The sequence below is a fragment of the Haliotis asinina genome, chromosome 7 (assembly GCF_037392515.1).
Source record: "Haliotis asinina isolate JCU_RB_2024 chromosome 7, JCU_Hal_asi_v2, whole genome shotgun sequence".
NCBI classification, from domain to species: domain Eukaryota; kingdom Metazoa; phylum Mollusca; class Gastropoda; order Lepetellida; family Haliotidae; genus Haliotis; species Haliotis asinina.
Genome location: NC_090286.1, coordinates 3601570 through 3617717, shown reverse-complemented (window position 1 = coordinate 3617717; position 16148 = coordinate 3601570). Strand labels below are relative to the sequence as shown.

At 46.2% G+C, this 16148-nt stretch overlaps 1 protein-coding gene across 1 annotated transcript in view; it reads right to left on the bottom strand.

The window, feature by feature from the left end:
* LOC137290412 (uncharacterized) overlaps window positions 1–14215 on the bottom strand; it is a 28627-nt gene extending 14412 nt beyond the window's left edge. The window contains exons 1-7 of the mRNA XM_067821334.1: window positions 14062–14215; window positions 4611–4701; window positions 3915–4112; window positions 3454–3587; window positions 2468–2576; window positions 2192–2352; window positions 1076–1198 (exon numbers count right to left, since the gene is read on the bottom strand). Coding sequence (XP_067677435.1) covers window positions 1076–1198; window positions 2192–2352; window positions 2468–2576; window positions 3454–3587; window positions 3915–4112; window positions 4611–4701; window positions 14062–14067 — 822 coding nt within the window. The 5' untranslated portion in view covers window positions 14068–14215. The remainder of the gene's footprint in view (window positions 1–1075; window positions 1199–2191; window positions 2353–2467; window positions 2577–3453; window positions 3588–3914; window positions 4113–4610; window positions 4702–14061) is intronic.
* Between the last annotated feature and the right edge of the window lie 1933 nt (window positions 14216–16148).

The window sequence follows — 16148 nt, the reverse complement described above, 5'->3', positions numbered from 1 at the left end:
TCCCGCTAGGAGGAAAAATGAGATATTTAAGATAATTCCATTCAATCCAGCTAGGAGGAAAAATGAGATATTTAAGATAATTCCATTCAATCCCGCGAGGAGGCAAGATTAGATATTCAAAATAATTCCAATCAATCCCGCGAGGAGGAAAAATGAGATATTTACGATAATTCCATTCAATCCAGCTAGGAGGAAAAATGAGATATTTAAGATAATTCCATTCAATCCAGCTAGGAGGAAAAATGAGATATTTAAGATAATTCCATTCAATCCAGCTAGGAGGAAAAATGAGATATTTAAGATAATTCCATTCAATCCAGCTAGGAGGAAAAATGAGATATTTAAGATAATTCCATTCAATCCCGCGAGGAGGCAAGATTAGATATTCAAAATAATTCCATTCAATCCCGCTAGCAGGCAAGATGTGATATTTAAGATAATTCCATTCAATCCCGCTAGGAGGAAAAATGGGATATTTAAGATAACTCCTTTCAATCCCGCGAGGAGGCAAGATTAGATATTTAAGATAATTCCATTCAATCCAGCTAGGAGGAAAAATGAGATATTTAAGATAATTCCATTCAATCCCGCTAGGTTTTAGCAACATGAAATTAGAAACGGATTCGGGATTGGGGATTCGAATGCCGAATCTGAATATTTTCTTCCAGATTCGCTTTCTCTAGTTTTCCACACGTGAATGTACGCTACAGGTACAACTATGGATTAAAGGTGGTGAGACTGACAAGAGAAACTGTATTTTTCACTGCCTAACATGCCTTTCAGTAACAGTACCAAATAATTTCTTACGAATATTTTCACAACGACAAACATGCCTACGATGTTAACATTAGCTGAAGGTATGTTCTGCCTTTTGAAATGTCGAGTAAATCAGGAAATCATGTGCTGAGAGATTATAATATGCATTACACCGATTATCTAAAATTTCCTCTGATCAACCGGCAGAAAATGGGTACCCGGTATGATCTATTGACTTAGAGAATGTCCCAGCGGTGAGGAGTTCAGTGTTATGAATGTGACCATATTATCATTGCGGAAATGGTATTGAAATACTTGCGTCTATTTCCGAGACCGTGTTAAGCATAAGGTCTGCTATCTCCTCCCTGTATTGATACTGAGCCTGTAATTGGGGCATCTCGCGGGTCTCCTTACGTCCCTTGCATGCAACTCCATTGGGTGTCTGCAACAGAGCAGAACAGCAGTCTCACATCCATCGCCATATCTAATCCATCATGAATTGTACAGGTAGTTCCATTCATCCATATTCCACTGAATGAGATATTCCGAGGATATTTCGGTGTAACGTTACATATAGCACGTATGGAGATGATGAGTTTTAACTAAGAAGGATTCGCTGTTGTAGATCAGTTTTTGAATTCAACTTCTCAGCATTTGTGTAGCGTTATCTAGATCTCTGTAACATTCAACATATCTGTAACTTCTCAACATCTCTAACTTCTCAAAATCTCTGTAACTTCTCAACATCAGTGTAACCTTTCAACATCTGTGTAACCTTCCAAACATCTGTGCAACCTTCTCAGCATTTCTGTAACTTTTTTGAAATCTCTGTAACTTCCCCGACATCTCTTTAACTTCTCAACATCTCTGTAACCTCAACATCTCTATAACTTCTCAACATCTCTGTAACCTTTCAAAATCTCTGCATTGCAATGTCCTTGGAATATCAGATTGAAATTGAAAAGACGCTATGGTAATGAACGGTTTCGGGGAATTTGAGATAAAAAAAAAATAGATAACCTGAAATCGAAAATGCATCTAGTTCATATCCATTTCATATACGCATTAGATTTCAGTAGGTGCCAAGAACACAAAAATATCGATGTCGACTGAAAAATATGTAAGTTCTGATTTACTTGAACAAATATTCAGCTTTTCCAGGGGTTTGGATACTGTTTTGATACTGTTTGTGAAACTCGGATGTGACGAACTGTCTTTATTACTGAAAGGTTCAACATTTCCACAGATGAAACATTTGGGGCGCTAGCAGTATAAGCAAAACAAATTAACTAAAAGATTTTGAAACCTGATCACGAGTGTGGAGCCGGCATCGATCTCGAGCCTTTGACGTGACAAGACAAATCATCGATCAAAGACCATAGTAATTTTCAAGGTTTGATATTTCTAAATTGTAAGCTTTAAACACAATACACACCTCTAACTTAGACTCGTCTTGGATCTCGCTCCTGTAGCCAGTATAGTCATAGATGTGATGGAAGCTCGATCCTGGTCCGGGGCCCAGTAGGTTCTGGTAGCCGACGATTTCAGCCCTGACCGGGATCTGAGGAGAACCGTCCGCTGTTGTCCAGTTCTGAACTGGAATCAATCAACATAAAGACGTTACAACATGGTGTCAAGGCCGTGCTTGTTTGCTATCTCGGGCAATTTGATTGAAGGGATACAAACTCTGCTGTCTTCTGGATGGACTTACCAGTGAAGTAGTAGTCGAGGGTGAAGTTGACACCGAGGTAGCCCCAGTACATGCAGGACTGCCAGTGGTCACATTGAATACCCCGGACAGTGGTCTGACCTTTGTATACCTGAAAGCGTGAGTTTATTACCCGAACTGCGTTTACCAGTTTGGTAAAATGCCAACATATGGGTACTGGTGATAGTAAGTTATCCATTTCCATTATCCTTACGCAACTAAGGGAGTACACTCTGCGCCACAAATTGTATCGTCCAAGAGAACCACAGTTACCGTCACTGCTTTTCAGGTCTGGGTTAGTGTGTCCATCTTTAACGCCGAATGGTTTGTTTGTTTTAAGCTTCACCGCGGCTATCAAAATATTCGTGTCTGAACCAGACGACCCAGTGATCAATATCATGAGCATGAACCTACGCAGTTGAGATACAATGACACGTGTCAATGAAATTCTCGAGCCTGACAACCCGATCCCGTTAGTCCCATTTTCACAACTAGCAATGGTTAGAACACCAAATCTAACCAGGATTTTCACGCATATGAATGGGTTTGAGTATCACATACTAAAACAAAGTGAGGATACATGCTCACTTACTCTTTTAAACAATATTTTAGGACAACCATGTTCATCATCAAATAAACATCAAATCATCAAATACGTCTGAAATTCAGAATAATGTTTCTTGGCAAAATAAAGTCCACATTCCTGACTAATAAAGGTAATTTATAATAAACGAAAACAAAGGTCGATTTTGCAGAAGAACAAACTTTGAATGCCGAGGAAAATTAATTGATCATATTGTTTGTTTTTCGACAGTTCTGGCACAATATTTAAGAGGACTCACCGCCAAGAAGGTCTCAATTCACGATTTGGTGTTTGAATTTACCACCCGGAACTGAATATGTATGATAAATATTACTGGTTTGATGCATGCAATGGCTTGGCACTGGGGACAGTTTCAGAAATGGGAGCAGAACACAGTCAAACCTACCTCTCCATATCTCTGTGCGAACCGGAGGACAGATCCGGTCGAATAACCATGAGGAATGGCGGACTTCCCTGACCGACCCCCTAAAAAGACGTCGTTTGGGTCCATCGACTGGTTGTACACCGTGCACTCACCATCTGCCAGTATAAATGTAACGGGGTTCTTAAGGCGTCATTTTCTAAATTATTTGGTGTTAAATTATTGCTCCTCTTTGCAAAAGTAATACGGTGGAAACTGTATAAACCGGCACTCATTAGGACAAGAAATTTGGACAATGTGCCGGATTGTAGAGCTGGTGATGTAAGTGTAAGAAATGGATGGGACTGAGATTTTATGCCGATATTGACAACTTGCCGGCTTGACAGCTTCCACGTTCACAGACAGACAGCCAGACAGCCAGACAACTCTGAAACTTCATTTGACGTTGACAGTAGCTGGCACCAACTGAATAAGACGTGACTCACTTATGATGTGGTAGCTCTCGTTTGTGTTGGTGTTGAGGATAATGGTTTCCTCGTTGTCGTCCTGCGTGATCGTCATTAAAGAAACACCCTCCGAAGTGGAGACGTATTCATCTGCGACTACTGTCTGGAACTTGTTAATAATGGCCCCTTCAATATGTACTTGGTATTCAGGGGGCATCACTTTCGGAAGCCTTGGATCTGGAGTGAGAAGGTGAGTGAGTGAAATGTATTTGACACCGCCTTGAAAACCATTCCATTTATATCCCACCGCGTTTGTTAAATTGATGAGGAAATCCAAAAAATTTTGGTTTTAGACATTTACCAGTTGGAGACACCACAGGTGTGGTGCTGACTAGAGAAACATACCCATCAGGACCTCCTTCGTATCGCTGTTCTCAGTGAACCATATCGTCCTCTCAAGTAATGAGTGTAACTACTAAATTTTAAAGTGTTCGGAAGTGTGAGAGGAGTCTCGTCATTTTGAAAAGTAGTACAGTTATACCTTGATACGTTCACATAGGGCTCACGTGAACACCTCCTATTAACACTGTTCGTCGTAAGTCGACATAATGAAACAGAACTCAGTTTTTAACGTATATTTTCTTACGAATATTGAAATGTTTTGTACCTCTTCATGTACCTCTGAACCTTGTGACTGATTCGAAAACTAGCAGTCTCACTGACTCAAGGACTCACCATTTGGTCCAACTGTGGCTGATGGATCTGTTGAGCACATAGGGGTGCTATGCGCATGAGCAATGATCATCACCAGTATTGAGATCACAGCCTGAAACAACGCAAGAGTCCAAGAAATGCGAGTCGTGGGGCAAAACATAAACAAAAATTCTATCAACTTTGGTAAACACATGTAATAAGACACAATAGGAACGCATCATGCTTGATATGCACACGGCATGCAATATGTATTACGCATTGCAAAACCAGTGTATAACGTTGAAAAGAGTATTGTGGTGAGTCCAGTAGATGCTAAAACTCATGTGAACTTAACAAAGCATTACACCAAAAGGCAACCGTTCACATGCACGATATTTGTTCATGGTTTTCATCGATTTGATACATGATCCCCGAACAGTTTATGTGCTACGGGTTTGTAGCTGGTTCCCCCAAGTTTGTGGAGAAATTCATCTTTTATGTAACCATATGTATATATGTAACATATATTGAGTGTTTTATGTTATCATGTCAGCAAAGGGTGTGCAATGTGTACGACATCAACATGGGTATTCAGTGTGAATAATATCAATATATGTATTCGAGATATATTAATAGTGATATGAACGATATAATGTACATGCAAAGGTTTGCAATTTAGGCTGATAACGAGCAAGGTAGATCAGATGACATATCTCTATTGTAATATGTCATTATTATACATTGTAAATACAAATCTTTGATAGCAAGAGATACATTTAATTATCCTTTTTATGTGGTTCCAATAACAAAGGTATGCCATGTGTATTATATCAAGATAGGCATGCTATGTGTATTATGTCAGCATAGGCATGCCATGTGTATTTTGTCAACATAGGCATGCCATGTGTATTATGTATACATAGGTATGCTATGTGTATTATGTCAACATAAGCATGCTATGTGTATTATGTCAACATAGGCATGCTATGTGTATTATGTCAACATAGGCATGCTATGTGTATTTTGTCAACATAGGTATGCCTTGTGTATTAAGTCAACATAGGTATGCTATGTGTATTATGTCAACATAGGCATGCTATGTGTATTATGTCAACATAGGCATGCCATGTGTATTATGTCAACATAGGCATGCCGTGTGTATTAAGTCAACATAGGCATGCTGTGTGTATTATGTCAACATAGGCATGCTATGTGTATTATGTCAACATAGGCATGCTATGTGTATTATGTCAACATAGGCATGCTATGTGTATTAAGTCAACATAGGCATGCCGTGTGTATTATGTCAACATAGGCATGCTATGTGTATTAAGTCAACATAGGCATGCCATGTGTATTATGTCAACATAGGCATGCTATGTGTATTATGTCAACATAGGCATGCTATGTGTATTAAGTCAACATAGGCATGCTATGTGTATTAAGTCAACATAGGCATGCTATGTGTATTATGTCAACATAGGCATGCCGTGTGTATTATGTCAACATAGGCATGCTATGTGTATTAAGTCAACATAGGCATGCTATGTGTATTAAGTCAACATAGGCATGCTATGTGTATTAAGTCAACATAGGCATGCTATGTGTATTATGTCAACATAGGCATGCTATGTGTATTATGTCAACATAGGCATGCCGTGTGTATTATGTCAACATAGGCATGCTATGTGTATTAAGTCAACATAGGCATGCCATGTGTATTATGTCAACATAGGCATGCTATGTGTATTATGTCAACATAGGCATGCTATGTGTATTATGTCAACATAGGCATGCTATGTGTATTAAGTCAACATAGGTATGCTATGTGTATTATGTCAACATAGGCATGCTATGTGTATTATGTCAACATAGGCATGCCGTGTGTATTATGTCAACATAGGTATGCTATGTGTATTAAGTCAACATAGGCATGCCATGTGTATTATGTCAACATAGGCATGCTATGTGTATTATATCAAGATAGGCATGCCATGTGTATTATGTCAACATAGCCATGCCATGTGTATTATGTCAACATAGGCATGCTATGTGTATTATATAAGCACTGGTATGCCATGTGTATGAAGTGAACATACGTATACCATGTGTATCATATCGCCATAGCTATGCCATGTGTAATCAGTATATGTTTGATTGTTATAATTATGCGAAATGTTATACCAACCGATATGTACGATCTTTTTTATATCAACATGCGTCATATGTGTCATATCTGTCATGTGTAATATGTCAGAATAGCTACTCAGCATGTATTATATCAAAATATGTTTACTAGACCAAACTACATAGGTATGCTATATGTATTCCATTAACATAGGTATGCCATATGCATTATGGGTACATAGGTATGCAACATGTATTATATCAAATTAGGTATTCAAAATATATATCGACATATGTATGCAATATGCATTATCCCAAACCGGGTATATATTATATTTTTTACATACTTATCAGGTAAGAAAGCCAACAATGCCCACGTGAGTGGCGCTTACTCAATTTCTCTCATAACACAGTCTACAAAAAGTAGAGACGCGAGGTCAACATACGGGCGGTAGGTCACCCAGGTCACGAGATGACCTGGACACGTCATTCCCTTACTAGAGACGAGCGAGTCAAGACGTATTGCTTGGCCGCTCTACTGGATTCTAGTTAAGTGTGTGCTTTGTTTATTGCATTTTTCTATATTTCTCTCTCTCTCTCTCTCTCTCTCTACTACCATCATTCTAGTCGCTTTTAGGTGTTTTTCGTTATCTGCGACTAGCTGATTTTTTCTTTCTTGCCAGCAGTTTGTGGGTCGTCGGCCGTCGTCCCACTTGCACGTGCTTCACGGGTGTCCCGATTGTGTCTCGGTTCACGCTTGTGTGGCTCGTGCACTCGGACCCTTGTCGGGCTTCCGCGTTACTCGCTGGCGGATAGGCGGATTGGCGGATAGGCGAACCCTTCGCCCGAGCGGACCTTTCGTTAGGGGTTCCTTAACTATCGCTCACCTACGCCTTTGTGCGCAGTAGCGGAGGTCAGGCGGACCCTCCGCCTAGGCGGACCCTTCGCTAGGAGATTCTTCTGTCGTTCCCCTCAACCCCTGTGTGGTGTAGAGGAGCATTGGCGGACCTTTCGCCTTGACGGAGAGGCGGAGGACAGGCGAACCTTCCGCCTGGTCGGACCTTTCGCTTGTGACGTGCCTATCCTCCTCGGATAGGAGTTTACTCTGCCGTCACCCCTCGGCAGCGTTCCCTGTCGTGCGTTCCACCATGGTATTCGCCTCCTTCTGCACTCAGTGCGGCACTAGGAAGTCGGCTAAGTGGGATCCTCACACATTGTGTAGGCTTTGCAAGAGTCCCTGCGCTGCGGATAACACTTGCGCAGAGTGTGAGGTCCTCTCTGAGCGGGACTTTCGTCAGTACCTGGCAGTACTTAGGAAGAGCGAGAGGGAGTCTCATCGGAAGAAGGCAGCGCCTTCCGCAGGTTCGCCAGTGTCTTCGGCGTCATCTAGACGATCGGTGCCTCACTCTCCCATCCGCCCTCCTTCTCCCTCCGCATCAGAGGAGTTAGTTATTCACGAGGAGGCGGAGGAGTTCGACTCTCAGTCAGGAATGGAGTCGGACCCCATCAGGACTATGCCAGAGGGGAGCGATACTCGCTCCCGTTCCGTCTCTCCCTCTCGGCCCCTCCTGAGGGAGGACGTAGCCGTATCACCGGAGGGGAGGAAGGAGAAGAAGAGAAGGAAGGAGAAAAAAGCTAAGAAGTCTCGTAACAGGGAGCAGGTTCGCTCAGAGAGGCTTCTCCTTTCCGTTAAAGGGTTAGTGGAGTCCATCCTTGATCAACGCCTTGGTCCGCCCACATCGGCTCGTTCCGCGGAACCCTCCTCTCCGCTCCGCCTCCGGAGGCGGACGCCTGTTCACTCCCCCAGGCGCTCTCCTTCTCCCAGGTCCTCCCCCTCTAGGGAGTTCATTAACACAAGAGACCCTCCACTTATTCCTATCCTCCCGGAGGAGGTGGGGGATGACAGCGACCCTGTCCTCCCAGAGCCTAACCCTCCAGTCTCTGACTCTGCGTCTAGACTGGAGGCAATTGCGGAATACACCGGTGTGGTGTTGGCGGAGGTGGACGATCAACCTTCTGCCGCTTCTAGGGCGAGAGGCGAGTCTTTCTGCCCTGAAGACTGTGTTCTCTCCCCTCGGAAAGTCCTCCCTCCGCACCGCTTCCTTGAAGCAGCCGCTAAGGAACTGAAGGAGGCTGTTGCCACCGCCGGACCAGGTCGCCTTACCCCTCAGCTCCTCCTCTCAGACAAACAGAGGATCAGGCTTCCAGTGGCGAACTCGCCCATTCCTTTAGATCCTCCCTCCTTGGATCCCGATATCTCTTGTGTTGCTTCTGCTGGGGTACCCCACAAGGTGTCGGACAATCACCTTATCCATTTGGACAAGGAGGCCAGATCCATTGTGGGGCTGAGCAACTATGTTGCTCACGCCTGCCAAGCTATGGCCACTTTCGCCAAGGAGGCAGGGATGGAACAGGGTGAGGAACCTCTGTATAGGGCATTTGGAGCGGTAGCTGGCGGAGTGGCACAAGTCACCCTGTCGGCTGCTAGGATTTCAGCTGCCATTACCAACCTCAGACGGGAAGGCTTCCTGGGGCGCACTAATCTCCCTCCGGAGATTAGGGACTCCCTCCGTCACGCCTCAGTGTCGGCAGACACCTTGTTCGCGGGGGAAATCCCAGAAGCTCTCCGCACTCGCCATGAGATCCAGCAGCAGGACCTAACCAATCGGATCATGACGGGTGGCGGACCCTCAGCAGGCTCCACCCCCCGCAAGCGTCAGGGAGGTCCTCCAGCAGACCAATCCACTCCTAGGAAGCGGACAGGGAAGGTGGACTTTCGGTTCGGAGGTCGTGGCCGAGGACCCACGAACCAGTCCAACCAGCCCAGCCAGGCTAACCAGGGATTCCAAACCCCCAGCAAGGGCACTCCGCGGAAGCGGAACAAGGGCAAGTGGACGTCCAAGAAGAAGTGACTCTTGGTGCCCGCCAATCCTTCCGCCACCTATCATTCCTCCATTCGACGGACCCGTTGGCGGCCGCTTGAGCCTCTTTGTCCCAAACTGGTGTCAGCTAGGACTAGACCCATTCGTGTGTCGGATCCTGGAGCGTGGCTTCCGCATCCCGATCTCCTCTCCGCCCCCTCTAACCTGCTCTCCGGTGGAACGTCCGATGGACTCGGTCAGGTTCTAACTCACCTTAGAGCAGGTGGAGTCTCTAGTCTCCAAGGGGGCAGTTCAGGAAACCCCCCTCCAGGATCTGACTCCCGGGTTCTATTCCCCCGTTTTTGTCAGGCCCAAACGCAACTCGGGGAAATGGCGGCTGATTCACGACTTGAAGGAGTTCAACTCCTCCTACCTCGAACAGCCGCCATATTTTCGACTCTTGACCGTTCCATCAGCCATGCGGTTACTGGAGCCCTCGGACTACATGGTGTCCCTCGACCTCCAGGATGCGTACCTGCACATCCCCATTCACTTGGCGGATCGCAGGTACCTCCGTTTCATCCTGGGGGGCAGGCACTTTCAGTGGAATGTCCTCCCGTTCGGGATCTCCTCTGCCCCATGGCTGTTCACTCGTGTGACCCAACCCATCGTCCAGTTCCTCCACGAACTCCAGGTCCAATTCCTTATGTACCTGGACGATTGGTTCGCTCACAACCCTTCGCCCTCCATTCTCGAGGCGCAACGGGACCTCGTCATCCACCTCCTTCGACGCCTAGGGTGGCTAGTGAACCTGGAGAAGTCGGACCTGGTACCAACCACCTCTCTCCAATACCTAGGTGCCATACTGGATACAGTAGCCTTCAAGGCTTTTGTACCCAAGGAACGGATGACCAGGCTAGCGCCCCTGATGACTCGGGCACTATCAGAGCCCCTGTCCCTCAGGCAGTGGCAGCGGATATTGGGCCTCCTGACGTCAGCCCAGGACCTAACCATAAGGGGGAGGCTCATGCTCCGACCGCTTCAGGTGTTCCTCAACGAGCACGTCAGGGAGACCCACTGTCTTCACCCAATAAGTCTCCCACCTCACCTCAGACACTTCCTCACCTGGTGGCAAGTGGACGACAACGTCCTCAAAGGAGTTCCCCTAAGGACACCTCTCCCGACCAGTCACCTTTTCGTGGACGCCTCCACCCAAGGATGGGGCGCTCACTTGGGGTCGGACCAGATGGCAGGTACCTGGTCGGCAACCCAGCAGGACCGGCACATCAATGTGCTGGAGTTGGACGCCGTACGACTTGCCATCCTCCATTGGTCCGTTCCCCTCAGGCACCAGACCTTACTGGTCCACACGGACAGCTCAGTCGCAGCCTGGACGATCAACCGTCAAGGCTCCACCAGAGCCACTCCTCTCCTAGACCTGACCCTCCGCCTGTTCGAACTGGTAGACAGGCTCTGCCTGAGCATCCGTGCAGTTCACATTCCAGGAGCCAAGAACGTCCTCGCAGATGTTCTCTCCCGGCCGGACGCGCCTCCTTCGACAGAGTGGCAACTGAACCCGCGGACGTTTCAGTCCCTCTGTCTCCAGTTCGGCAGGCCCATGTTGGATCTGTTTGCCACCAGGCTGAACTGCCAGCTCCCGATCTATGTATCCCCCGTGCCGGACCCAGCGGCCTGGGCCGTCGATGCACTGTCGTTAGAATGGGAAGGGATGGACGCTTATGCCTTCCCTCCCCCAGCGGTTCTAGCACAGGTAGTGGCCAAGCTTCAGACCACCAAGTCCATCAGACTGCTTCTGGTGGCTCCCATGTGGCCTGCCCGGCCCTGGTTCGTTCCCCTTCGCAGACTCTGTCTGCAGGATCCCGTCCAGATCCCTCACCGGAGGGACCTTCTCATAAGCAAGCCAAGCGGCCGTGTTCACGAAAACCCTCAGGTATTCAATCTGCACGTTTGGCTTGTATTCAAAGGGGGCTCAGGAACAGTGGATACTCCAAGCGAGTAGCCTCGGCCTTGGCTTCCTCACAGAGGAAAACCACGCAGAAGCTCTACGACTTCCAGTGGGGTTCCTTTTCCTCCTTCTGTGAAGACAACGGCGTGGAGGCCGGTTCTGCCACTCTTCCCCAGATAGCTGATTATCTGGTTCACTTGCGCAACGTTCGAGGGCTCAAGGCCTCCTCCATTAACACCAATCTGGCGGCCATCATGTCCGTTATAAGGAAGAGGTCGCCGGGACTGGACATTTCTGTACTGAGGGAGCTCATCAAGTCTTTCCGACAGGCGGAGGGTCGGCGCAAGCCGAGGGCTCCTGAGTGGGATCTGGCAGTGGTCCTTGACCACCTCAAGTCAGATTTTTATGAGCCTCTGGAAGAGGCTCCCCTCCTCCGCGTCACGGTGAAGACCACCTTTCTAGTGGCCATGGCCTCGGCGGCCCGAATATCGGAGCTTCACGCTCTTCAGGCGGATCTCCTGAGATTTGAGTCCACGGATGGAGGATCGGCGTCCTTGGGCCTCGCCCCCGACTTCGTTTGCAAGAACCAACAGGCAGACGAACTGGGACGTACCTTCCACATCCCTTCCTTAGGGCCGTTGGTAGACCCGACGGAGGAGGGAGCACTCTCTCTCTGCCCTGTCAGGGCTCTCCGAGTGTATACCGACCGTACCCGCTCCCTTAGGCAGGGGCGGCGGAGGCTTTTCCTCCCTCACTCCCAGAGGAGCAAAAGGGAGATTGATTGGAGAGCTCTTGGGGTATACCTTCGGTCGGCCATCATAGAGGCCTACAAAGGCCAGGACAGACCTCTTCCGACTCGCACCAACCCACACGAGATCAGGGCCGTCTCGGCCACCATGGCTTATCACCGCAACATTGCGGTGGCGGACATCATGGCGGGCTGCTTCTGGAAGTCTGGCTTGGTGTTCGCCAACCACTATTTACGAACCCTCTCCAACGAGGATCTGGCGGGCATTTCAAGGCTAGGACCCCAGGTCTTTGCCCAGCAAAGAACGGGGGATCCTTACCCTTTAATTCGGCGCGGGGCTGCTCCTCTTTAGGTGGCCTACACTCCCCCGCCTCTCGTATGGTGCCAAGCTGGGGACCTCAGCTACACACCCTTTTTGCCTCAAATAAACTTTTCTGTTGCTTCTCTCCACTCCTTCAGTGTTGAGCTGTCTTTTCTCGTGTTGGGTTTCCCTTCCGGGGTTGTCGGCCGATCCCTCCTCCTTATCGGAGATGTCCGGACAGCGGTTGGTGTCCTACCCGCCCTATAGTGCGGAGGCGGATGCCGGTGGATCGCTCTCCTCAGGGTTTCTTGGTTCCTCTTTACGTAGAGACGCACGGGCGAGGTCTCGCGTCCACGCTCTCAGCCCTCCGCCTCTGTGCCATTCTGGGCATTGTTGGCTTTCTTACCTGATAAGTATGTAAAAAATATAACATTTTTGATTAAATGTCATTTTTTATACTTACCTGGTAGAAAGCCAACAGTCGGGAGTTCCCGCCCAGCCTCCCCTCCTGAGGGTTTTGTTGTCTGCCTCGCTGGGTAAGGGAATGACGTGTCCAGGTCATCTCGTGACCTGGGTGACCTACCGCCCGTATGTTGACCTCGCGTCTCTACTTTTTGTAGACTGTGTTATGAGAGAAATTGAGTAAGCGCCACTCACGTGGGCATTGTTGGCTTTCTACCAGGTAAGTATAAAAAATGACATTTAATCAAAAATGTTATATATTTATCATGTCAACGAGGGTATGCAATATGTATTATATCAATATCAACGTATACAATATGTTGCATATCCACCCAGGTATGCAACATGTCTTACATTAAGTTATGCATAGGTATGCAACATGTATGGTATCAACACTGGTATGCAAAAATCAGCCTATGAATGCAACATTTATCATATCAACCAATGTGCGCAATGTGTATTGTATCAAAATAGATCATCAACATGGCCGCAATGGCCTCAATTTATGCTGAAAATACCCTGAATGTACATTGGCTTCACTCATAATATCTCTTGTGCAATACAAAAGCGTGTATTTGAGTATTAGGCATCACAAGTACAAAACCTTGATAGCAAGTGACACATATGGTATTTCCTTGATAGCAAGTGACACATATGGTATTTCCTTGATAGCAAGTGACACATATGGTATTTTTATGTACGCCTGACAATCGGGACATCGGTCGAAACAGGCAACATTTATATATCACAAGGAATCGAAATGAACTTAGTCTTTCATTCCAATGACGAAAAGAGAAAATCGTCCTTCACTAAACTTTCACCGGAAGTCATATTATGGTATGCTCAACTTATATGGGTGATAATGCTCTTGCCACAAGCTTCAGTAACTGTAGGTAGGCCGTTTAGTTGTGTTTAATGTACTGTGCATACCACACACAACATATGTGTAGCATTTTTCATCACATCAACTTATTAACAGGATAAGCATACAGTATATGCGTTTAAATTGTATTTTTGGAGAATCTTACCTTCATAATGAGAGTGGAGGGGAGGTGCTCAGTCCATGGAAGGTGGAACAATGTCCACCTGATTAGTAGTGTGCTGTCCTATGATAACAAGCTTTGTTTGGCATTGAACACTGGTGGTGATAACACCATACATATACCGCATTGTCTATCAGCCATCGTGTTATCAGATCACGCTATGCACTGTTGTCTTTACTGAATGAGTAGGTGGGTCATGAAGGAGCCGGATTATTAAGCGAATTGCTGGATGTATATGAGGCGGGAGAGGCTAGGTGGATGGGTGGAAGTTGGCTGATTGAGTGAAAGAGTGTTGGAGAGTTGACTGGTTGACTGAATGACAGACTGTGTATCTGCAAACTGTTAGTGATTGCGTCGGTGATTGTTTAGATGGTGAACGAACAAAGGAGCGAATGGAAAAAAATAGTCACGTTTTCACGTCGATGTTTTTTCTCATTTTTTCCTGATCAAACTGAGAGCACCGGGAACAGACTTCACACGATGTACCCATTCAGAAAATCAAAACTATTTCTGGCTACACGCAAGAGAGTTTAGTTGATTGCATGGGTACGTAATCATGCCTTGCTTACCAGTACTGAGTCCCCACCAATCGGAGACAGTCACATTGGTCTATTTATTATATACCTCGAACAAAACATTCCACTTAACGTCAGTGCAATAAACGAACAGGTCAGAAATGCGGTTGTCCGTTATCTGTTGCAATGGCGACGACCAGTATCTCTAAACGTCGAACATACGATTAAACAGCATATGATTCCAAGTGCAGTTCTTAAATAGCCGATCCAAACAGGCGATCACACCTTTGGATAATGAATGCATGCAACACACGTGCCTCATTCTGTATCCCAAGAGCTATATCTTCACTAGCTCACGATGTGTCAGGAATCCTTGAACTTTCTAAGGATTTAGAATGTCAGTGGAAGGACAAGTAACAACGGACCCACCTGGTGTACAGAAACACTGTAGCGAATCATAAAAAAATACTTTCAATAAACATATGTTTCTAACTTTCCATGTGTTCAGATTACACAAATTAGCAAAGCAGTATTCTTGTTGCAATACAGGTTTGTAAACTATTTTAAAAAGACAAATTAAATTGTGTTAACATGACAAAGGGTATATTTTCAGAAATACACACCAGCAGGTTACTGAGCGCGCACAACGTAAAAGTGTTCTACCACAAAATCGGTGCTAGCTTTAACATTAACTAAACGGTTTAATTAGTCGACATGTGAGAAACACGTTTGATGGGCATTTAGACATTTGAGGAACTGTGAGGTCATAGGTGAAAGAAAGTATCGTCCAGACCAAATGGCGGACCAAGGAGAAAAATGACCAATGCTTCTAATTCATGTGAGAGGATGGAGCTTCAAAACCGACTTCTTCGAATGAGTAACTGTCCAACTCTTAACAAGATCCATAAGAAAGCGGTAGCAGGTTGCTGGCTTGAAGGAGGCTTGACACCAGACGTCCTTTCCTCACAGACACAGACAGGAACGTCTGACGTTGAGGGAATGGCGTAGGGTCCCTTGTGCCTTGATACTAATGGAATGTTAGGCTTGATGAAAGTTGTTACCCACGCTGATGTCGCGCATAGAGACATCGTAAAGAGGCATATATTTGATCCATGCAGCAGAACCCTCAAAATCAATGGTGTTGTGTGGCTGCCTTTCGTATGGTTGCATGTTGGATCTCTTCGACGTGCTGTGACACTTAATGGTCAACGTTTCCCAGGAAGTACTGGATACTGTCGTCGTAACACATTGTGATAACCATCTACTTGCCAGTCGTCCGATATTTATGGATGGCAACGGTGGACCCCACTGTTCTGGAGCTGTCATCGCTCATGTGAAAACTTGTCGCTCCCGTATGACACTCTTCCTCTAGAACGGTGGCTAACGTTCTCTCGTCACACCGTGGACACGGGTTCGATTCCTCATAATGGAGAAAGTGTGTGATGTTCAATTCGTGTTCCCCTTCCTGCTGTGATATTACTGGAAAAAACGACAGTCAATGCTTGGGTCGGCAAAACATGTCAAATATTTGTTTTTGTACTTGTCCTTTTTATTTGT